Source organism: Chiloscyllium plagiosum, unplaced genomic scaffold (genome assembly GCF_037043375.1).
Source record: "Chiloscyllium plagiosum isolate Xiang-an unplaced genomic scaffold, Cpla_swu_hap1 HiC_scaffold_17, whole genome shotgun sequence".
NCBI classification, from domain to species: domain Eukaryota; kingdom Metazoa; phylum Chordata; class Chondrichthyes; order Orectolobiformes; family Hemiscylliidae; genus Chiloscyllium; species Chiloscyllium plagiosum.
Window position 1 is genome coordinate 13,152,033 of NW_028270155.1, and position 25,161 is coordinate 13,177,193.

General features: G+C 43.6%; 1 protein-coding gene across 3 annotated transcripts in view; it reads right to left on the reverse strand.

Annotated features, from left to right (window-relative positions):
* The window catches only part of adamts18 (ADAM metallopeptidase with thrombospondin type 1 motif, 18), a 266,551-nt gene that overhangs the window by 173,564 nt on the left and 67,826 nt on the right, over nt 1-25,161 (reverse strand). For all 3 annotated transcript variants that reach the window (XM_087995705.1, XM_043706550.2, XM_087995706.1), the window contains 2 exons: nt 9,541-9,805; nt 2,360-2,559 (listed from right to left, as the gene is read on the reverse strand). In XM_087995705.1, coding sequence (XP_087851831.1) covers nt 2,360-2,559; nt 9,541-9,805 — 465 coding nt within the window. The remainder of the gene's footprint in view (nt 1-2,359; nt 2,560-9,540; nt 9,806-25,161) is intronic.

The window sequence follows — 25,161 nt, forward strand, 5'->3', positions numbered from 1 at the left end:
CCATCCACACTAATCCCATTTCCCTGTAATTGGTCCATATTCTTCCTTATATTTGTCCAAATGCCTTTTAAGTGTTGTTGATGCACCTGCCTCAACCACTTCCGGTGGCGGCTCATTCCAGAAGCGTACCACCCTCTGTGTAAATAAGTTGCCCTTAGGTTCCCTTTTATCCTTTCCCTCTAACTTTAAACTGATGCCTTCTAGTTCTTGATTCCCTAACCCTGGTAAAAAGACGGAGTGCATTCACCCTATCCATGCCTCTCATGATGTTATACACCTCAGTAAGATGCCCCCTCAGTCTCCAACGCTCTGAAGGGGAAAGTACCAGCTTGCCAAACCTCTCCCTATTTAGTACCATCTTTGACAAGAAAAAAAGGTTTCTTCAAGGAATGAAGATCCTGTCTTGCATCAAGGCCTCAATCCAGAATAGGAGAAGCCATTCAGCCTCCTAAATCTGTTCCACCTCTCAAATGGATCATTAAGCCCACAAAACCTCAAGTCCATCTCACTACATTGGTTCCTTTTAACTAAATAAAAACCTTCCATTTTGATCTTCAACTGACAGCTGACCTTAAAACGTTTTTTAAAGGGACAGTCTTCCAGATTTGCACCAGCCTCTGTGCATGAAGGCATTCTTTATCATAGAGTCCCTGAATGGTTCTGTTCCTTGTCCCTACCTTCAAAGCAGTCACAATTGGAGAGAGGTTGTGGACGCATTGGAACCATAGGACTTAAAGCAGGAAGTGGGCCATTCAGCCTTTCAAACCTGCTCCACCACATGATAAGACAATGGTGAATCTGGTTACAGTCTCAGCTCTACCTTCCTGTCCTACTGCCCCATGAGCCTTGACTCACTTATCAATCAATAATCTATTCAACTCAACCTTGAATAAATTTAATGATCCAGCCGCCAATGTTTTCCAGGCAAAAAGAATTCTAGATACTCATGACAGTCAGAACACAAAAACTCGCCTCAATACAGGATTAAAAGTGAGAGTGCTTAGCCTTAGATTGTCTCCACAGTTCCAGTCTTCCCCAGAAGAGGAAACAAAATGATTTCCCAGGGGTTATTGCTCATGGCCACTTTCCCATCACCTTCAAAGCTCTGCCAAAGGAACAGCCCATCACCTAGATACAAGAGGAGACATATCCCTTTCCACTCGAGCACCGAGAGCTCGTTGCTGCCCCCTATCAGAGAAGTTCCATTCAATTCAACTGAAGTTGTAACTTCACCACAACACGGAGATAAACCAGAGAAGGCAAACATGGTCTTGAGTAGTCTCTGTGCTTTCCTGGAATGCTTCATTGTATAGTGGTCAGGACTAAGATCAATGATCTCCTTGACACAAGCTCGCTGAACTGAAGTCTTTGCACGGACCCATGATAGTGTCCTGTCTTCAATGTTTGTGTAATCTGGAACAATACAGGTTTCCAGATCTAACAATTAAACATTTGTAGCCTTTTTGTTTAAATTCACTTATGAAGGTAGGCATCATTAGCTGGCCAACATTTATTGCCCGTCCCTAATTGCCCTTGAGAAGGTGATGGTGAGAACTGCCTTCTTGAACCGCTGTGGTCCATCTTCTGTCGGTTGACTTACGGTGTCAATAGGGAGGGGATTCCAAGATTTTGACCCAGCGACAGTGACAGAACAGCGATATATTTCTGAGTCAGGATGGTGTTGGCTGGGAGAACTTGCCACTGGTGGTGTCCCCCTGTATCTGCTGCCCTTGTCCTTCTTGGGTCATTGGCTTGGAAGGTGATAATTAATGAGCCTTGGTGAAGTTCTGCAGTGCATCTTTGAGCATGGTTAGTGGAGGGACAGAGGTTGTGGATATAGGGCCAGATTAAGTGGGTTGCTTTGTCCTGAAGGGTGTCAATTTTCTTGAGTGTTGATGGAGCTGCACCCATCCAGGCAAGTGAGTACTTAAATATACTACTATTTTGGCTTTGTCTGCTCAGGGTGGCAGAGTGGCTCAGCAGTTGGCACTGCTGCCTCACAGTTTCATGGACCCAGGTTTGATTCCTACCTCTGATGACTGTCTGTGTGGAGTTTATACATTCCCTTCATGTTCTGTGGGTTTTCTCTGCTTTCCTCCCACAGTCCAAAGATGTGCAGGTTAGTGGCATTCACCATGCTAAATTGCCGATAGTGATCAGGGATGGGTAGGTTAGTGGATTAGCCATGGGAAATGCAGGGATGGAGCTGGGGTCTGCATGGAATACTTTACAGAGTGTCAGTGTGGACTCAATGGGCCAAAGCCTTGTAGATGATTCAATCCTGATACTGAAAGGTAGAAGGCACAAATAAAATGTTTATCCCCATCCCAGTGGCAAATGCACCCTCTCACTGGCTTACCATATTCATAACGGTGAGGATATAAGTCGTGATATTCTCTCTGCCGTGTCTCTCAAGCATCTTCTTGTCTGCCACCACCAGCGTTTCAACAGTAAGCCCCCCGGATTTCCGGGAATCGAAGGCTGTGCGTTTCAGTCTGCTCCTAGAGCTGTATTCATCGGACAAGAGATGGATATCTTCGACCGGAGGTTGAGGCATGTCTGAGATGGGGATGTGGGGAGAGAAGGAAGCAGAGAAAACATGCAGTCCTGAAGAGGAGCTGAAAGTAAATTTTACAGCTTCTCCCCCGCCCCATGCATTTGTGAAAAAGCAGAAAGTTCTTACATTAAAAGCAAGGACAGCGAAACAAAACTTTGAGGCAGTTTTCAATCTTCCATTGATCAACTGAGATTAGGAGAATAAAACATTTTTTTAAAATTTTCAACCTGAATTTGAAAACCAAATTGTCAACTGCACCAATTTGAAGTCATAAGGCACCTTTAATGCTGCAAAGTGGGTCAAAGCACTCAACAAGATTATCACGGAAAACAGCTTTGATGAGGCACAGAACACAGAAGGAGGAAAAATAACTAAAAGCATTGTCAATCAGGTTACTGCTAGAGACTGCATTAAAGGAGGGGAAAGAGGGGTCAGGATGTGAAGACAGGTTTAAGGTCTTTTTAGAATTAAGGCTGAAGTCAGCTAAACATCAGGCTGTCAATGGTGGGCAACTATGTTCATTCTCTCATGGGACACGGGTGTCACTGGGTGGGCCAGCATTTATTGCCCATCCCTCAAAGCCCTTGAGAAGATGATAGTGAGCTGCCTTCTCGAGAAACACTGCAGTCTACGTGCAATAGGTAGACCTGCAATCTCATTTGGGAGGGAATTTCAGGACTTTGACCCAGAGACAGTGAAGGAATTGTCCAAGTCAGGGTGGTGCGCAGCTTGGAGGGGAACTTGAAGGTTGTAGTGTTCCCATGTATCTGCTTGGCTTGTTCTTGTCCTTTTCAATGAAAGTGGCCATGAGTTTGGAAGATTTTGTTTAAGGATCTTTGGTGAATGTCTGCAATACATTGTAGATAGTACACACTGCTGTTACTGAGTGTCAGTGGTGGAGAGAGTGGATACTTGTGGATATGATGACAATGAAGCAGGCTGCTTTGTCCTGGATGGTGTCAAGCTTCCTCAGGGTTGTTGGGGCTGCACCCATCCAGGCAAGTGGGGAGTATTCCATCACACTCCTGACTTGCCTTGTAGATGATGGACAGGCTTTGGGGGATCAGGAGGTGAGTTACTCACCTAGTCTCTGATCTGCTCTTGTAGCTCTTAAAATTGAGAACATTGAACCAGCCAAATTTGAAGAAATTAAGAGAACTGGAAGATACTTGAAAAATAGCCAGAGGGAAGAAATTATTGAGAAATTTGAAAGAACGGTGGAGGATTTTAAAATTGCGGCATTCTCCGGAAGTGAAACCAGTCTCACAAGCTCAGGGACATGGATGAATTTTTGTCAGTTCAAAAGATGTGGATGTCACTACAAGGTGAGGCCAGAGTTTATTGTTCATCCCTAATTGCCCTGGAGCTGCAGATGAAAATATTGGCTGCAGAAATTTAACTGCCTCCTTCAACTTGCTCAGACACCCATCATTTCCAGTCCTCACACCCACCAAGGAGCCAACTGCATAAGGGAATGGCTCAATCTGATAAATAAAGGCTAAATATTGCGGGTTCTGGAAATCTGAAACAAAAACAGAGAATTCTGGAGAAACTCAGCAGGTCTGGCAGCATCTGTGGAGAGAGAAAGAGTAAATCAAAGAGTCATAGAGATGTACAGCACAGAAACAGACCCTTCGGTCCAACTTGTCCACGCTGACCAGATATCCCAACCCAATCTAGTCCCACCTGCCAGTACGCAGCCCATATCCCTCCATTTTAATCTTTCAAGTCCAATTTAACTTAGAATTCTTATAGTGAGGAAGCAAGCCATTTGGCCCATCGAGTCCACACTGTCTGTCTCTGAAGAGTGTCTCGCCCCTCTACCCCATTCCTGGGACCCTGCATTTCCTATGGCTAATCCACCTGCCCTGCACATTCCTGGATACTATAGACAAATTAGCACGGCCAATTCATCTAACCTGCACATCTTTGGACTGTAAGAGGAAACAGGAGCACCCAGAGGAAACCCACATGGACACAGGAAGAGTAGGCACACTCCATACATACAGTCGCCACAGGCTAACATTGAACTCGGGTCCCTGGTGCTGTAAGGCAGCAGTGCTAACCACTGAGCCACCATGTCACTCATGGCTCTTTTGCAGAACTGTTCAACCCAACCCAGTGAGGTTCAGAATCATGCTGATGAATGCTAACTCCAAGTACCTTGTATCTGGTCTCCCTTGAGTTAGACAATCGCACCTTAGGCAGTGATAGAACATACAACTGAACCCAGTGTCACAGTGAACAGGGAAAAGAAATAGGCAGAACAATCTAGGCTCAGACCTAGATACCTTACCCCCTGCCTATTACCCTGAACCAGAGCCCAACCCCGGCACAGGTTGTGTGGGTTTTACAGGACACAGATAAAGTTGCATGGTGGAGATAGTGAGACAGTAAAGTTGCAAGCAAAACTCATGTTTACTGAATACCAATGGTGTAGAAAAACACCCCAAAGTGTTCGCCACAGTTATAACCAAAAGTGCTCAGGGTTTTATAACCATTGAATCCCTTCGGTCTGAAAAGATGCCATTTGGCCCATTGAGTCTTGTACTGGCTCTCTGAAGAGCATCCTACCCAGATCCAGCCACCCATCTGTAACCTAACATTTTCCCATGGCTAATCCACCTACCCTGGATTCTGGATTAGTGGTGCTGGAAGAGCACAGTAGTTTAGGCAGCATCCAAGGAGCAGCGAAATCGATGTTTCGGGCAAAAGCCCTTCATCAGGAATAAAGGCAGAGAGCCTGAAGCGTGGAGAGATAAGCTACAGGAGGGTGGGGGTGGGGAGAAAGTAGCATAGAGTACAATAGGTGAGTGGGGAGGGGATGAAGGTGATAGGTCAGGGAGGAGAGGGTGGAGCGGAGATAGGTGGAAAAGGAGATAGGCAGGTAGGACAAGTCCAGACAAGTCATGGGGACAGTGCTGAGCTGGAAGTTTGGAACTAGGATGAGGTGGGGGAAGGGGAAATGAGGAAACTGCTGAAGTCCACATTGATGCCCTGGGGTTGAAGTGTTCCGAGGCAGAAGATGAGGCGTTCTTCCTCCAGGCGTCTGGTGGTGAGGGAGTGGCGGTGAAGGAGGCCCAGGACTTTCATGTCCTCGGCAGAGTGGGAGGGGGAGTTGAAATGTAGGGCCACAGGGCGGTGTGGTTGATTGGTGTGGGTGTCCCGGAGATATTCCCTAAAGCGCTCTGCTAGCAGGCGCCCAGTCTCCCCAATGTAGAGGAGACCGCATCGGGAGCAACAGATACAATAAATGATATTAGTGGATGTGCAGGTAAAACTTTGATGGATGTGGAAAGCTCCTTTGGGGCCTTGGATAGAGGTGAGGGAGGAGGTGTGGGCGCAGGTTTTACAGTTCCTGCGGTGGCAGGGGAAGGTGCCAGGATGGGAGGGTGGGTTGTAGGGGGGCGTGGACCTGACCAGATAGTCACGGAGGGAACGGTCTTTGCGGAAGGCGGAAAGGGGTGGGGAGGGAAATATATCCCTAGTGGTGGGGTCTTTTTGGAGGTGGCGGAAATGTCGGCGGATGATTTGGTTTATACGAAGGTTGGTAGGGTGGAAGGTGAGCACCAGGGGCGTTCTGTCCTTGTTACGGTTGGAGGGTTGGGGTGTGAGGGCAGAGGTCCGGGATGTGGACGAGATGCGTTGGCGGGCATCTTTAACCACGTGGGAAGGAAAATTGCGGTCTCTAAAGAAGGAGGCCATCTGGTGTGTTCTGTGATGGAACTGGTCCTCCTGGGAGCAGATACGGCGGAGGCGGAGGAATTGGGAATACGGGATGGCATTTTTGCAAGAGGTAGGGTCGGCAGAGGTGTAATCCAGGTAGCTGTGGGAGTCGGTGGGTTTATAAAAAATGTCAGTGTCAAGTCGGTCGTCATTAATGGAGATGGAGAGGTCCAGGAAGGGGAGGGAGGTGTCAGAGATGGTCCAGGTAAATTTAAGGTCGGGGTGGAATGTGTTGGTGAAGTTGATGAATTGCTCAACCTTCTCGTGGGAGCACGAGGTGGCGCCAATGCAGTCATCAATGTAGTGGAGGAAGAGATGGGGAGTGGTGCCGGTGTAATTACGGAAGATCAACTGTTCTACGGAGCCAACAAAGAGACAGGCATAACTGGGGCCCATACGTGTGACCATGGCTACCCCTTTGGTCTGGAGGAAGTGGGAGGATTCGAAGGAGAAATTGTTAAGGGTGAGGACCAGTTCGGCCAAACGAATGAGTGTCGGTGGAAGGGTACTATTGGGGATGTCTGGAGAGGAAAAAACGGAGAGCTTGGAGGCCCTGGTCATGACGGATGGAGGTGTAGAGGGATTGGATATCCATGGTGAAGATGAGGCGTTGGGGGCCGGGGAAACGGAAGTCTTGGAGGAGGTGGAGGGCGTGGGTGGTGTCTCGAATGTATGTGGGGAGTTCCTGGACTATGGGGGATAGGACAGTGTCGAGGTAGGTAGAGATGAGTTCAGTGGGGCAGGAGCATGCTGAGACAATGGATCGGCCAGGGTGGTCAGGCTTATGTATCTTGGGAAGGAGGTAGAACCGGGCAGTGCGGGGCTCCCGCACTATGAGGTTGGAAGCTGTGGGTACCCTGACATCCCTGGACACAATTGACAATTTAGCTTGGCCAATCCACTTAACGTTCACATCTTTGGACTGTGGGAGGAAACCAGAGCACATGCAGGGAACCCACGCAGAAATGGGGAGAACATGCAAACTCCACACAGACAATCACCCTAGGCTGGAATTGAACCTGGATCCTTGGTACTATGAGGCATTAGTGCTAACCATTGTGTTGCCCCCTTTTGGGAAAGGAGATCAGAGAGGAATATTTCCAGGAATCATGAGGAAAGCAGAGGGAGGTCAGAGGGTCAAGGGGGTAGAACTTTGAAAGGGTGGGGGCAGAATGTGAAGAGCGATGGAGGGTTAAGGGAAAGGCATGCAATGCCATAACAAGAGAAAAGGAGCTGAGGGGTGGAAAGGGGTGCTTAAAAACTGGGAGACAAAAGTCAGCTGCCAATCTGATGTGAAAAACAACTTGGATGAAGTCGAAGAGATTTACCATCATCAAAAAGATCTTCCTTCTTCAAGAGTCAAATGCACAGCAGAGTAGGGAAGAAACCGGAGATTTTTTTTTATGAAAAGATGATGAAATTATGTTATTTGCTGACTGCACTCAGCACCTCTGATATTTAGACAGTGCTAAGTACATCTCGCTGAGTGAAATGTTCCCCTGAGTTGACTCTATTAGCTTCAATAAAGGCCTCGGGGAAAAAAAACAAGCATGAGGGAATATTTAAGGGAATAAATTTCTTGGCAAATGAAGAGAATATCAGGCTACTGGAGTAACAAGAGGAGGTCAAGGAACAAATTTGCCAGAAGATGAGCAGTGTGTTTTAAGTACTTAGGAATATCATACACCAGTTTCCTACTCAATTCCATATCCCCTCCCCACCATTACACCTCCACTCACCCTTCCCCCCACCTTCCACTAACCCTTCAAAAAGACATTACAGCAACCTGCAAAAGACAACCAAGATATGATCTGTCAGATCCTCACAAAATTATCTGGGGCAATGGGGCGTGGGATTGAATAGATAAAGCACTGGTTATCCAAGCAAGGAAGGTTCTACAAACCTAATATAAACAGCAAGCAAGAAGCAGGGCAATGCCAAAAATACAGGCAGTTCCCCTCCCCCACCACTAACTCGATACCCTTAAAAATGAAGCATTTTCTTTGATGGTTACCACAGGCACTTGCAATCATCACAGCTGAAGTTAACAGATGGTTTTCTCTCTCTAGCCAAGGGACTCTGAAATATTATTGGTATGATCCCACGCACTGTCCCCCCGACCTGACATGTGCTCACATATGGAATGGTTTTGTACCATGACAAATCCCATCTGGCCAATGAGAATGGGCATGCCATTTTTAAAGCTGAGGCACCCATTTTGAGCCTTCAAGCTTAGGACAAGGAACGTTGGACAATGCAGTGTCCCACCAGAAACAGCAGGACAGCTGAGTCTGTAAATATTTTTCAAAAAGGAGGGGTATGTAAGTATTTGTGAAAAACAGATGTTTTCAAACTGGCATAGGGCATGAAAGGGCAACGAAAATGGAATGAGATGGTTAGCTTCTTTTGTTATTTTACTTTATTATATTACTGTAAAGGGACTGATGGTTGAACTTTTCATTTCGTTATTGCTCTAATTTATTGCTATGATTTTGCATTTTTGAAGATCTGTAATGCTGGACTTTTTATTTCTTTATTCTTTTCCCTAAAAATTTGTACTCAAGAATCTGTACTTAGGTATCTTTGTACCTCATGTGACGCCCGAGGTGTTAACTTGTAAACTTTTCATTGCACTCATGAGAGTACATGTGACAATAAAACTAATTCAAAAGCTCTTTCCGAGTTCCAGCACAATCAGAGTGATCAACTTGTGCTGTAAAGTTAGATTCAGAAAGAAAGAAAATTTCTTTGACAGAAACTCTTTTACAAATCTGCACCAGTAACTGAGTAACAATCAATCAGTCAGCACTGTCCTGGTACCAACATTGAAAATGAGTCCAATCAATTCATTCCTGATTTATTTTATCATGAAGATAGATTGCCAAGTAAACACTCAGAGTTTTCCATCAAAACAATAGCTGGTTTAACAAGCATTGTAGTGTTAACATCTGTCAATAACATGCAGCAATGGAGGAGACATCTCAGGAGTTTGTCCCAGCTTTTACCAAAGGCTGCAAATACGACCCCTTGCCATTACAGCCCACACTTCCCAATGAATGGCAGGATGAAAATGTTTTGAGCTGAAGGATGAAGAAAATATGTCTAAGGTTTGCAGCTCAGGGCTACTTCATGCACAAGAGACATGTTTGTATAAGAACAGTGCTGACCTTGGCATCTACACAGAGTTAGATTTAAACAGCTCTATTTTTGCTGACAAAATGAAGGTAATAAGTGCAAAAAGAAAGTTCCTTACATACATTTCTTTCGTCGCCCACAGTAGTGTTGCTTCTGATCTCTCTTGTGCTGCTGATGCTTTTGCAGTTGGGGATGATAAGAGTGGAGATGGTGCTGGTGATGATGTCCACTACTCACTGGCCGCTGTTGCATTCTGTGCTCCACCGATCGCTTGAAGAGTGCATGAGGGCGATTACCAGCAGATGAGGTGTAGTTGTGTCTTAGTGCCAGGTGATGAGGTAATGGAGTTATAAGGTATTCATTTTCTTGGCTCCGTATTAAACCTGACTGGAAGACAAATGGGATTTTTTTGGGTTTTTCCTTCCCCCCATGTGTTACAACACACAAAAGACTGTCATGTGATGATTTTAAGTCTCAAGCATGTTGAGGGGTGAGTATTAATATTTTGGGCAAAATAGTGGTATGGTAATAACGTCATTGAATTATGCAGTACAGTCCATTAGTCTGCACCAACTACAGAGGAACCTCAATTATCCCAAATATTAATTATCTGAATATCGGATTATCCGAAGGGGCTCTCAAAGTCCCAATAGAAATAATACGTCAAGGAGCTGATTCAACCCCGATCGTGTCTTTTGTTTACAGATACAATGATTAAAAAAAAGACTTTGGCTCACTGAAATGCTGACGAGAACAGTCTTGGACAGTCCAGGCACTGTCTCAAAATGACTGACCTCCCGCCCTCTCTCTGTTCCCCCCCCCACACTTTCCCTGGAGTCCTACACAGGCGTGTACCCTAAACCCACCCTTCGCCAGATAATCTCTCCAACATTGTCCTGTACTGGGCATAGGTGGAACCTGTCAAATGTTGTGTGTGCACGTATGCGCTATTTGGAGTCTTACCCCACAAAGGCAGCAGCAGTCTTACTGTTGGTGTCCACTCTGGCTGGCCCATGGAGTGGGGGGAGAGAGGTGGAACGGGAGCGGGGACGCGGACAGGGTTTGGATGGTGAGTGCTGGCGGATGGAGGTGCGAGGTGGGGCGTGCAAGTTTGGGGGTGCAGGGTTGGGGGAATAGGGTCAGGGGCTGGTGAGTGGGCAGGGTAGGGGTGGATTTTGTTGGGGGTGAGTGCGGGGGGCAGTGTTAGACGAGGTTGGGGGTGGGGCGGGGGCGGGTTGGGAGCGGATGGGTTGAGGGTGGGCGGGATCTCACACGTAGTGTGCTTTTGCCTAGTCTCCTGACTGGGGAGCAGACTTCACAGAAAACTCCGAGCCCCACAGGAAATCAATTATCTGAATAATCAATTATCTGAACGAAATAGTGCCCACCCATCTCATACAGAGGTTCCTCTGTAATCTACTCTATACCTACAAGTCTGGAAACATCGAGGGAAAACAGAGTCAAGGTTTTAGGGCAAGTGACCCTACTTCAGAACCTGAAAAGGAGTCACTCCAGACTCAAAATGTTAACTCTAACTCTCCACAGATGCTGCCAGCTAAATAGTGTACAATCCCGGTCACCACACTACCAGAAAGATGTGGATAAATGTTTACCAGGATGTTGCCTGGTATGGGGGAGTTTTGGCTATGAAGAAAGGTTTGTTTTACTGGAACACAGGAGATTAAAGGGCGATCTTACAAAAGTTTTTAAGATTGTGAATGGTACCGAGAGAGTGGAAAGTATGAGACGTTTTCCCAAGGTGGAGGGGTCAATTACTGGGAGAGATGGATTCAAGGTGTGGGAGAGGGGATGCTTAAAAGAGATGTGCGAGGCAAGTTTTCACACAAAGGGTTGATCGTGCCTGGAAGGAAGCAGACACAATAGCAGCATACAAGAAACACCTGGAGGAATACATGAATAGGAAGGGATATAGATCCTGTACATGACTACAGTTTTAGTATGGAAGGACAAAATGTGTCAGCACAGGCTTGGAGGGCCAAAGGCCCTATTCCTGAAGAAGGGCTTATGCCCGAAACGTCGATTCTCCTGTTCCCTGGATGCTGCCTGACCTGCTGCGCTCTTCCAGCAACACATTTTCAGTTCTGTATTGTTCTATACTCATAGAACATTACAGCGCAGTACAGGCCCTTTGGCCCTCGATGTTGCGCCGCCCTGTCTTACTAAACTGAAGCCCATCCATCTACACTATTCCATTTACATCCATATACCTGTCCAATAAAGACTTAAATGAACTTAAACTTGGCGAATCTATTACCATTGCAGGCAATGCATTCTATATCCTTACTACTCTCTGAGTAAAGAAACTACCTCTGACATCTGTCTGATACCTATCTCCCCTCACTTTAAAGCTGTGTCCCCTCGTGTTTGCCTTCCCCATGCTTGGAAAAAGGCTCTCCCTGTCCACCCTATCTAACCCTCTGATCAATATGATGGGGTTCTATGTTTCTAGTATGCTTCAAAGTCACTTGACCAATTTACTTTTTTTCCAAATTGATCATAATTTTATATCTTATAACTTCGCAGAAACACCACAGGAGGAGGCAAGGTAGAAAGTCAATTGGCAGTCCTCATCGAATGACTCAGGAGCTAAAGAAGGATGATTAAAGACAGTGAATGATTACGAAAAGAAAATTGTTAGTATTTTCAAATTATAATGGTTGTTTACATGATAAACAATTGGTTTTCTGTCTTTCTAATTAAAAATGAAACAATATATAAGCAGGCAATCCCTGGGATGAAACACTTCTAACATGAAATTTCTATTAACATTAATTGTAGGCAAATTTACTCTAAAACACCCTGAGTATCCCAGCTGACTTGTTCACATGTAAATTCTTCCATAAATCTTTTTTCGATTAAGCCAATCATTTGAATTTCTTTTCACGCAATATATCTATGGGATGCAAGTCCTGATGGCAAAGCCGACACTAAATCCATTTCTAACTGACGCTCAGAAGTGATCAACAGTGGAGAGTTGCAATATGGAACTCTACACTCCTGGCTGTGAGGACATCCACAACACTGGTAAGGAGGAAGTTCCAGGATCTTGGCCCAACAACATTGATAGAAAAGACAACACATTTCCGAGTCAGGATAGTGAGTAGTTTTGATGGAAACTTGCAGGTGGTGATGTTCCCAATTATCAACTGCTCCTGTCCTTCGAGGTCACAGGTTTGGAAAGAAACCTCAGTGAATTACTACAGTGCATTGTGCAGACTGTACACATTGTGTGTCAGTGGTGAAGGCGAGTGCTAATCAAATGGACAGCTTTGTGTGGAGTAGCTTAATAGTCAATCAGTCAGCAGCAGATAGAGGAGAAGATGAGAAGGGAACGCCAGAACAGCCATTTTGAAAGGAAAGGTGAACACAGACATCAGAGGAAAGATTATTGGTGTGGATGTGAGACATTACGGACAGTACTTCGACAGTATTTGCAACAGAAATTAAAATATCTTCATTTATTGAATCCTTTACTATAAGGGGCATGGTGGCTCAATGGTTAGCACTGCTGCATTACAGCATTAGGGATGTGAGTTCAATTCCAGCCTCGGGCGACTATCAGTGTGGAGTTTGTACGTTCTTCTGTGTCTGTGTGGGTTTCCTCTGAGTGCTCTGCTTTCCTCCCACAGTCCAAAGATATTCAGGTTAGGTGGATTGGCCATGGGAAATATGGGGTTGTGTGGTTATCGAGATATGGAAGGGATGTGGCCCCGGGTGGAATGCTCTTTGGGTGGTCAGTGCAGACTTGATGGACAGAATGGCCTGCTTCCACACTGTAGAGATTTTAAGTAGTAAAGGTCTATGTCATTAGAAGGGTATATTTGTACAGTAAGTAGTACTGAGGTAAAGCTCTAAATAAACAACTTCACCAACATTAAATAGTACCTCTCAGGAGATGAGTGGACCTCAGGAAAGGAGGGAAAACATGGCCTGATTTAATAAACATGAATTGGTAACAATACAAGGAAGCCATAAGTTAATTCACTGGTTAGTAACTGCTGTATGAAGTGCTGAAATGAAGAAAGATTCAGCTCTTTTAAAATGGCCTTAAGGCCATTTAAAAAAGATGATTTTATATATACATACACACATATTGGCCTTATGATTATTGAAGAGACTTAGCAGAGGGGAAGAAATTATTCATGTTTGTATAGAGTGGACAATAGAAAGCCCGTCAGGGAGTTCGGCAACAGTCAATTAATGTGAAAAGGTTTGGGTTGAGGCTTTTAGGAAATGATCTGATTTAGCAATGGGACAGATTTTTCTTAAGCAGTGGCAGGTAGTCGGGGTGACGGGGTAAACATTGATGAGTCACCAAAATGAGGAGTGGTCATCCACCTCCATAATCACAATTGTTACTCCCTCTGAAAACATCTTTGATGGCCATGCACGCTGCCCCTTGAGAGCCTGGAGACTAGGCACCATCAGTGATGCAAAGGGCCCCAATATTCATTTATCTACCTGCACTCGGTACCTTTGGAGATATCAGCAGCTCACTTAGATTACTAAAACAGGGCACAGGTATGCCCAATTCCAGGCCAGCCTTGAGCTTTCAGGTCGGCCTGCTGGTGGTAATAAGGTCCTTACATAGAGCCAAGTTCAATTCCCACATCACACAAGTCCCAGATTCAGGATTTCCTGTGAGCATTGCCACTGGAGATCACTCGGTAACCAAGAATAAACTGCATAAACCTCGAGAGTCACAAAGGAGGAAAAACCAACCCTTCGATGAGATCCATTCAATTACTAACCAGTGACAGATGGAATTTAATACAGCGAAGTGTGAGATGATGCATTTTGGCAGAAGGAAAAGGGAGAGGCAATATAAATCAAATGGTGCAGTTCAAAGGAGAGTACAGGAACAGAGGGAAGTGACAGTTCATGTGCATTGATCTCTGAAAGTGGCAGGACATTTTACAAGAGTAGTTAAAGCCCAAGGGGCCTTAGAATTCAGAAGCTGTGTGTGGGATCCTTAAATGAAAAGTGACATAAGAAAGATCCAAAGATGTTACTGCAAAAAACAGCATGGAAAATATCCCAGTGTCACATCATTGATCAAGTATTTAGAATGGGAGTCACTGCAGCAAAGGAGGGAGAAAAATAGACTGACTTTTTAAAAATTCATTCACAGGATAAGGACACCACTGGTTAGGCCAGTATATATTGTCCATCCCTAATTGCCCAGAGGGTATCTAAGAGTCAACCACATTGCTCTATAAAGTATGGAATGTATGATGGAAAGTATTAACTGAAGCAAGTACCTGGTATCCTCCAATGCTCCCCCATTTTCCTTTTCCATTACATAGACCTCCAAGCTCTGTAAGAGACAGTGACTTCCGCATCTGGAAGTCAGTGTGTCGACACTGGTTACGCCACAGCTTAGTGGGAACATCGCTGCACTCGAGCAGTGACAAAACATGAGACAGCCATCCTCACAAATTCCAAAGATTACTTGTTGCCAAAGACAGTATATCAACAATCTTTCTTCCCAAGGACAATCCCACAGTGGAACAAGCTGCCAAACGTATTGGCTGTAATCCCCTCAATTCAAATCTTCAGGACCCATCTTTAGATTATTTCCATTTAGTTTAGAAAGTTTCTTTATCAGCACTGACATCTCAGCAAGTCACGCCTGGTTCAGCCAATGCTATCCTTATCAAGATTGGCAGGATATCAATATTAGACTGTGATAATGACACAGCTAAAGTAGAAGCTGAAATAGGAGCAATAGAGAAATTAAGACAAAAAGAAAAGAGTTTATGATGTATCTATTGGGTCACAAATAGAGTATTGTGTCCATTTCTGATCACCACCCTCAGGATGGACTTAAAATGATGGACAGACCTAACAGCATTGCTAGGAATGGGAGATTTTATTGGTAAGGTAGGAAGGAGGTGGTTCATTTTTAAGCAAAATAAACTTTAAGGGTACAGGATTCAGAGAGATTTAGAAAGGGGAAAGGAAAAATTCTCTTTCCCGTTAGCTGATTGTACAAGGTTGGAGTTCATTGATTTACGGTTTTGGTGAAGAGTTATAAAGGAAATGTGGGAAGGAACGGTATGAAGGAATGGCCTGGAAACTCTCTGTTTATAAGAGCAGTGGAAGCAGCGATGGTCAGATATTTCAAAATGGAACCAGTTGGACATTCAATGGAAATCTACTTGTAGGGCAAAATGGATAGACACTGGCCGCCGGACTTGAAATGTTAACTCTGCTTTCTCTCCATAGAAACTGCCAGGCCTGCTGAGTTTCAGCGGCAATTTCTGTTTCAGTTTCAGATTTCCAGCATTTGCAGGTCCGTGGTTTGTTTTATGCATAGAGTGAGTACAATGGGCTAGCTGGATTGTTCCAATGGGAGCTAGCATGGATGTGATGGGTGGAATGGTCCACTGCCATGATGCAGTGACTTTGACTCGGATCAATGTAAAAACACTAGCCTGACAGTCTGAGAATTGCACCAACATCAAGCAGATTGGCTCCAAAATCACAGGCACATTGTTCGGGAAAGCGATAACCAGGCTGGTTATCAAAATATACTTTCCTCTGACAGTGACAAAGAGCAAAATGGTACAGGTAATCCTTTTTTTAGCACACATGCCCATCAATTTGTTCTCATCCCAAAATGAGCAGTGTGTACTGTGCCAAACATAGATGCACACCAGAAATCCAAGGCAAGATGAACAGAGAGGCTTCCTGTCTTTGATTTCATATTAATTTGATTTCATTTTAAACAACAATGCACCTTAGCTATCCATGGTTCATTACTGGAAGCTTATGTTTTCTAGGTTCCTATTAATGTTCATTTCAGGCTGCACGCTCTTCAGTTCAAATATTTAGGCCATAGGCCTCTTGTATCTAGTGCTGATTTTGGTAGACAATTCAGATGTAATGTGGGCAAGTCCAATTAATTCACCTCCTTTTATTTTCCCTTTCAAGGGAATACAAAGGGCTTGTTGCACCAAGACACATTCACAAAGACAAATAGATTGAGCTGTGATTCAGAGGAGGAATCATTTGGTCAGATGTCCATAAAGACATCGGCGAAGACTACAAACTAATTATTGTCAAGCAAGCTCCCGACCTTCAAAAACCTCCAGATTATATTTCACACAGCCTATCTGGGCCTCCACTTAAGTTCAATGCAAATTTTGAATGCCTTATTGTCCAAGTCGAAATCTAGAAAAGCACAGCAGATCAGCAGCATCCGAAAAGCATGAGAGTTGATGTTTCGGGCATAAGCCTTTCATCAGGAACGAATGGCTGAGAAGGGTTTCATATTCCTGATGAAGGGCTTATGCCCGAAATGTTGACTCTCCTACTCCTCGGATGCTGCCTGACTTGCTGTGCGTTTCCAGTTGCTGCCCTTTTCGACTCTGACTCTCCAGCATCCGCAGTCCTCACTTTCTCCCGAATTGTCCAACCCAATCAGCACGTCCTCCTTTTCCTTTCTCCCACCTGTGTTTACTTAGCATCCCTACGAAAGCATCTTTGTGTTTCATCTCAACCACTCCTTGTGTTAGCATGTCCCACATGCCAAATACTCTTCAGGTAACTAGGTTTCCTCTGAAATTGTTATTGGAATTTGATACTTTTGAACCAACCTGTTCAGAGAAGCTACTACACTTGGAGTGAGTGAGAATTGAACCCAGGCTTCCTGGCTCAGAAGTAGGAACAATGCCACTGCAACCCCTTCCCCTGTCCTGCTGAGTTTAAATATTTTCTAATCATCATTCTCAGAGATATGCAGCAGGTAGGTCTTGACCCAGCCCCCTCGGTAAAGGAAAATATTACAATAAATAGGAGGCAGGAAATTTCAGAAGCTCCAAGAGCTTATTTTCTTTGTCCTCCTTCCTTTCTCATTGATGTATTGTTTCCTTTTTGGATATTTTTAATCAACTTGTCAAGTGATGTTATATCTCTGGAGCAGGTGGGATTTGAAGTTTTGCCTCCTATCTCAGAGGTAATTCAGCACAAAACCACCTGCCCTGATGGATTCGTCGGTGACCATCTTATAAAAGATGCTCAGCAGATTCCAAAGAGATTTATAGCCAGTGAAGTACATTCGCAGTGTAGTAGTCATTGTTCAAATGTAGCAAACACAGCAGTCAACTTGTACACAGTAGAACCCATAAAAAGCAAAATAATGACCAAACTCTCTGCTTTCCCATGCAATTGAGAGTTAAATATTGACCAGGATACTGAGGAATATACTGTTTCTTAAAATAATGTATGGAATGTTTACAGAAAACAACAAATGCTGGAGATCACAGCAGTTCAAGCAGGATCCCTGAAGAGAAAGGAAGCTAATGTTTCGAGTCTAGATGACTCCTGGCAATGCTCTGATGAAGAGTCACCAGGACTTGAAACATTAGGTTGCTCTCTCTCCATGGATCCTGCCTGACCTGCTGTGATTTCCAGCATTTTTTGTTTTCGGACACTCCAACAGTAATGTATGGGAGGTTCTGTCTGGAGATTTCTGCTTCGTCACTGCAGTGGAGCCCAAACTACAGTTTTTGAATAGAGAGCAGTAATCTTGAAGCCGCAGCTGGTACCCACATCCATGATGTACAGAATGATTAAAAGGAATGGGGAAAAATAAAGGGCTTCTATTTACAAAGCACTTTATTGCTAGTCCAAGGTGTTTTACAATCAACTAAATACTTTCAACAGATCTTTTTCCCTAAAGAGCATGAGTAAACTGGATGGATTGTTATAATAATTAACAATAGCTTCACACTTACAGATTTAAGTTTGAGGTTCATTTATTTGTATTTTAATTCCACTGGCTGTTTTGAACCCACAACGCCATAAAGCTAGACTACAGGTTTACTCATTAGTACCATAACCCATAACACCACCATCTACCAATATGGCACAAGATGGCATAGGTACACTGAAGGGAAAACCAGTTCATCACAAGGATTAGAGTAGAAGGGTAAAGATAAAGTCAGGTGGAAAAAGGTTTGCATGGAGTACTGACACTAGCACTGAACAGTGGGCCGAATGGACTTCTTTTGCACCTTGAGTACTATATAATTTTATGGATGCTTCAATTTTATTGACCCTTGAAGATGCTGCATTGGAGTGTCAAACAGGGAAGCCTTCCTTATAACCATGTCATGCAGCAGTATCTCCTTTTCACTCCCCACCAAATAACCCATGGTGCTATCATACCCAGCACATTACAAACCGGTGAGTCATACCACTCCACGCTGACATTGTTCCCAAACTAAAGTGGTCCCAGCTGCCTGTGTTTGGCCCATATCCCTCCAAACTTTTTCTATTCATGGACTTGTTCAAATATCCTTTAAACATTATAATTGTACCTGCATCCAATACTTTCTCTGGCAGTTCATTCCACACATGAACCACTGTGTGTGTAAAAACAGTTTCTCTACCATCTCAGAGGAAAAGGGCAGCACCACCAACTACAGGTTTCACTCTCAGCTGTGCACCTTCCTCATTTGAAAATATATTACCATTGCTTCACTGCCACTGAGTCAATATCTTGGAACTCCCTCCCTTAGTGTACTGTGAGTATCCTTAAACTCAGACTGCTCAAGGCAACAGTTGGAAAATTAGACCCTGGAAAAGCACAGCAGGTCAGGTCACATCCAAGGAGCAGAAGAATCGATGTTTCAGTCATAAACCCTTCATCAAGAAGGGCTCACACCCGAAGCGTTGACTCTCCTGCTCCTCAGATGCTGCCTGACCTGCTGTGCTTTTCCAGCAACGTACTCTCAGCTCTGATCTCCAACATCTGCAGTCCATACTTTTTACTGCTCAAGACAACAGCTCATTACTTGCTTCTCCATGGCATTAAGAGATGGAAAATAAATATTGGCCAAGCCAGCGATGCGCTTATCCCAGAAACAAATTTTTAAAAATGAAGATTTGGGTCTGTAAAGCAATATCATTTATCTCGATATCATTTCAATGCCTCTCAATTGTGTTGCCATGGTGAATAACTTCAATTAGCAAGCAATGAGTGCAGGATTACACTTGCCCTGTTGTGCTGCCACAGCAAATAGTTAACATCTTGCCCAAATCTTGGGTGGCCAACCACAAGTTCCAAACATTTTTATTGATGGCCAACGAAAACAGCAACCAGAAAAAAAAAAGTTTTATTTCGGGCCACATGTTTTGTAATGCATGTCTGGTCAAAAAACTAAAACAAAGTCTTTTCTGATCTAATTAAACAAAATGTGTCTGTGAATGTCCGACATCAGACCTCGAAAATAAGAAACTTGCCTGGGGATAATTGTGCCAAACAAAAATCAAATTTTATGAGGGAAATTAATGTCAGGCTTGCATTAAAGCTCACCGTGACTTGAGGGAGAGAGAATGAAAACTTCGGAACATTAGAACACCAATATCAATATTGCAATGGTTAGAATCTGTGCAGCTCGATGTGGCCATTAAATATACACTAATCACAGGTTTCAATTATGCAAATACTGGTGTAACAGCTGAACTCCAATACAACCCCAAGGCAATGCTCCAACAAATCAGAGTTAACTGGCCTGGTTTAAATTTAATCAGTTAATTATCACAGCTAACAATTCCTGCTACATTGCCCTGCCAACCAATTAGCACCCTGTCTTCTTGCTTTATAAGCCACAAGCACCTTCTGAGGTTGGTTTTCTTGCTTTGCTGTCCTGATGACTGCAAGGCAATTAAGCTTTGACTTCTCGTCTCTTTTCAGCAATGTTCATGTTCTGTCCTACCAAGCAATCATACAAGTACAAGCGAAGGAAACTGTTCAACCCACCACTATCCGCTCAGAATAAGCATATGAAAATAAGCACATCATCAAATGTGCTCTTGAACAATACTATGGTATAAACACTGCTGGCACACCTATTGGATCTTTGTGCAAAGGAGCACATTTTGTCATTCAGAAAAGAATCATTTATCACAAGGGGAATTCAATACAATATAAAAGTATTAAAGTATTGTGCTTCACTACAGGGCAATAGAAACTCCATCATGAGTACCTTATTGATGGATATAAATGTGTTGGGAGCAGTTCATGGAGGGTTTGCTCGACTAATACCTGGAATGGTGTCAAAGAGTGTGGCGCTGGAAAAGCACAGTAGGTCAGGCAGCAATCCAGGAGCAGGAGAGTCGACATTTAGAGCATAAGCCCTTCATCAGGAATGACCAGCTGTGCTTTTCCAGCACTGCACTTTTCAACTCTGATCTGTAGCATTTTACCTTAATACCTATAATGGGTAGATTGCCTTCAGAGACAATGTTTAACGGGGTGGACTTGTACCTGCTGGGGTTCAGAACAGAAAACTATCTGGACGTTAGAAGAGGACTTGATTGAGACCTCTAAAATCCTGAAGGGTCTTGACAAAGGCAATGTGGAGTGAAAGTTTCATGTTATGGGAGAATCTATCAGCTAAAAATTAAAGGCCACATATTTAAAAGGGAAATGTGGCTAAATGCTTTTCTCTCAGAGGGTGGTGAGTGTTTGAAACTCTCTCCTTGAAAGGATGGTGCAAGCAAAATCCTTGAACATTCTTAAGATAGATAGATGCTTGATAAGCAAGAGTTCAAAAGGAACTGCCTTTTCACTCCATCGGTAATGTCCATGTTATTTTATGTTCTTCTCTGAATCCATCTGTTTGCGTTGAGAGGCAATTTATAAACGGTGGCTCAGTGGTTAGCACTGCTGCCTCACAGCACCAGGGTCCCAGGTTTGATTCCAGCTTTGGGCGATTGTCTGTGTGGAGTTTGCACATTCTCCCCGCGTCTACGTGGGTTTCCTCCGGGTGCTCCAGTTTCCTCCCACAGTCCAAAGATGTGCAGGTCAGGTGAATTGGCCATAGTGTTAGGTGCATTAGTCAGAGGGAAATGGATCTGGGTGAGTTACTCTTCAGAGGGTCGGTGTGGACTTGTTGGGCTGGAGGGCCTGTTTCCATACTGTAGGGAATCTAATCTAATCTAATCTTAATGAGTAGAGTCATACATCAAGGATTCATTATTGTTTTTCAGTAGCCACGACTTGTTTCCTTGTAATAAATAGTTCTTTGTATGAATTACAAAAACCTTGGACATAAAGGCAGGTGAATTGGGGAAATTTTACATATGGATGAAATCTTTAATTTTTGTGATGACGCCAGGGTTTGATTTCCTAGGCGATACCCCACTGAGATGTGACAGTTTCCTGTGTGCCTTAGTGATAAACATTGAGCACACTATATACAATTTTATTCCAATCAATATGGAGTTCCTCAAACGTAACTGTATTAGATTTTATCTGCCATTTATTTACCAGATTCAGATTCTATTAAGTTTCTGTTGTGGGTCCCAAGCTTCTTTATCTTTTCCAAATTTACACCCTTCCTTTTCAGCTCAGCATCATTTTCAAACCTTGTCAACTTACAACAGATTTCTAAGTAGTTAGCAAATATTTTAAATAGTACGGACACCTCTACAACAATGAAACCTGGAGTATTTCACTGAAAATTGACCCTCCCTCCCTCACCACTCTGGGACCAATCCCATGACAAGTTTCCACTTTTTCTTCCTCTCTTTAAAATCCTTCACTGCCTCTCAAATCATCAATGGTTTTAATTCCAGCTCTGGTCATTACCAAAGGATTTTTGTCAAAGATATGTGGTGGTTCAAATCAATCCTGCAATCCTGATTGCCTCTTATTGGTTTGGATCACATCTGTTAACAGGTTAGGGAGACATAGTAGATTGGATCTTCCTTCCCTTCAGCCACACTGACTACTAATTATTACATATTCCTCAGACATTCTCCAGGAATTGATGAATGCTTCTAATGCTATTCATCTTTGACTTGACTTCTCTCTTGAATACGAACCCTATGTTATCAGATTTCCAATCCTGTAATATTTCTCCAACATTTCCTGACAAAAGGCAGTTATCAGCGATGCACTAGTTTCACCCTAGTCTCTCTTAAAACTATTGGACAGATACCATACATCCCTCAGGATTTGTTAGTTTTGAGCTCTTGTAAGCCTTTCTAAAACCTGCATCTTATTAACATTGACACCTTTAATTCTTAGGGATTATTTTCTGAAAAACAAGACATGTTGCTATAGTCTTCTACAGTGACTGTTTCCAGGATGTATTCACTGAGCACACGGACTATGCTTTGCGCATCCACAGCATCTTCTACACTGGCATGCATTTACATTCTCATTTGTTTGCTCTAAGCGCTTATCGTTTGCAGTAATGCTGATTACCAAATCCTGCCTTGTGCCTGTGATCGCTGTTTGAACATGGTTCTGAGACCCCCTGTAACTTTTCCTAATGGGTGACCTGTGTATCATCAACTCTTTCCTTCCCTAGCTTAGGACCACACAATTGGCTGTTTTTAGCATTTGGGGAATATCTTGGTTTTCCATTGGCAGAATTCCCTTTTGGATTCACATCAACCTGTGGATTGTTAAATTGGAGAGTCCACAACAGACCAATTAGTTGATCTTTAAGATGGTCAAAGAGCCTCAGAATAATAAGCTAAATTCACTGCAGGTCAGAATATTCTTGAGGACAGCTTACAGAGGTGCTGCAATGTTGGGGAGGGGGTGGGATAATGAGGAGGCTCAGGCAAGTTGGGCACTGGAGGTGGGAGTCACAAGGTGATTCTGTAGAAGGCACAAAAGCAAAAGAATAGAAAGAGTGACTCATTCAGTACCCACTCTCATTCATCTGTTTGAATCTTTTGGCTCAAGTTCGACATTGGCACATCTGGGAGCTAGTTGGCTGACTGCCCTAATAAACCATTCCATTCACTCCTTCATTCACAGCACTTTCTAAGCATACAACACAGCATTAAATATATCACACCTTCATTGTTAGTGAGACCCTCAAATGCCAAAATCATAAAGTGTCCATCAGCAGGTGAAGATAATAGGTTACTGATATCTGGAAATTCCGAGGCTTGGCTGAGGGTTAAAAATAGTATTAAACAAATTATTCCAGACTGGCATTCATGTAGACCTGTGAAAGTACAAACTGGGAATCGATCTCACTAGTATATTACAGTCCAAACAGAAGATAACACACAGATACATACACGTAGAAGCAGGCTAAGATCCAATAACGTGTGCCATCTTAAAGAGATTAATTGTTGTTGTGCCTTTCTTGACCACAGGATATCTCTCAGCACATTACTACCCATGAATTACTTCTGCACATTCGCACATAGTACTCAAACACAATGATCTTGTGGTGGTGCTGTCAGAATGATAAGCATTGGCGAGGGAACTAGGGAGAACTTTCTCAGAACTGTACTCAAATATCATCATAGTTTCTGTTATCTCATTCCAGCCCCCAGCTCATTCTTTTTCTGTTGCCCCATGACAGGTCACCTCTCTTTATAGAGGAATGGATAGTGATGCCACTGAGATGCTATAGATATCCTGGGACTAAGCTCACAAAAAAAATGTTCGAAGTTAAAATATCTACTTCATGCACGACAGTGTGAACACCAAGCATTCCCATAAAAGGAACAGTACGGTATAGGTAAATGATAAAACTCCTTCTGCACTGTCCCCTGTGTCCTGTACCTGAGTCTTAGGATAGCGCTCCAAGCTCCATGGTATCTCAGGTTTTGCTCCCCATGCCAATTGTTTTCAAGCCTCCCTGCATCAGATTGTATCGCATTTCTGTTTTCCCTCCACATCTTCCAAGACCAAACCATTTGTGTCATCCGAACACACTTGTGGCTTCATTTATTTTCTTGGTTTTCTTTTTCACTATCACCCTTCCTCCCATCCAACATCTACTTTTCAAGTCCTTCCATGGCCTCTCTCCTTCCATCTCTGTCATTCCCTCAGCACCTATAACCCTTTGAGATAACAGCATTCCTTCAGATCTAGACCACATATTGCCATCTTTCGCCGCTCTACCATAGGTAACCGTGAGGCTTTGAAATCCTCTACGTTTTTCTGCCTTTCAACTGTTCTTTTTATTAAATCGCTGCTTAAAATCTCCCTGTTTGATCAAAGTACTCACCTTAATTTCTCTATGCATGGTTTCTGTCAAATTTTGTTTTGTGATATCCCTTGGTACAGTTTACTGTAAAGTAAGTCTTGATACAAATTACATTGAATTTATAGCACAAAAACAGTTAAATCAACCCAAATAATAATTTACCATTTGAAATCTACACTGCTTCTACTTTGTCTCACCATATTAGCACAATATCTCATGGACATTTTGAACTGACCACCTCGATGCTAGGAACATCAAAACTCATCTCTGGGCACACAGATGAGAGAAAAAAAGTATTTGCAACAACAACACCAACATATCTTCAAGTTTTCTTTGTACCTACTCAATCTCTGGGGAATTATTACTTGCAACCAATGGCAGAGTGAGATAAAAGGAAAGCAAAATTGCCACAGTCCCAGAAAGCTGCTCTCTTATCAGAGAGAGAGACAACCAGTGGTGGGTTTAAGCTGAGGGTCACCCTGCCTCAGGCGAGGAGAGAGGTTGAGAAAGTGGGACCTTCACGATAACCTCAGCTGGGACAACAATTGAACCCAAGCTGTTGGCGTCACTCTGCAAGGCAAACCAACCACCCAGCCAAGTGAGCAAGCCCACCGAAAATAATTGCAAACCCATGATGCCGCACAATTGAAGTTTAAAATGACACAATCCCAAAAGTCTGCCTTTTGGCCCATCATGCTGTGATGGCTCATGGATAGAATTATCCAATTAATCTTACTCAACTGT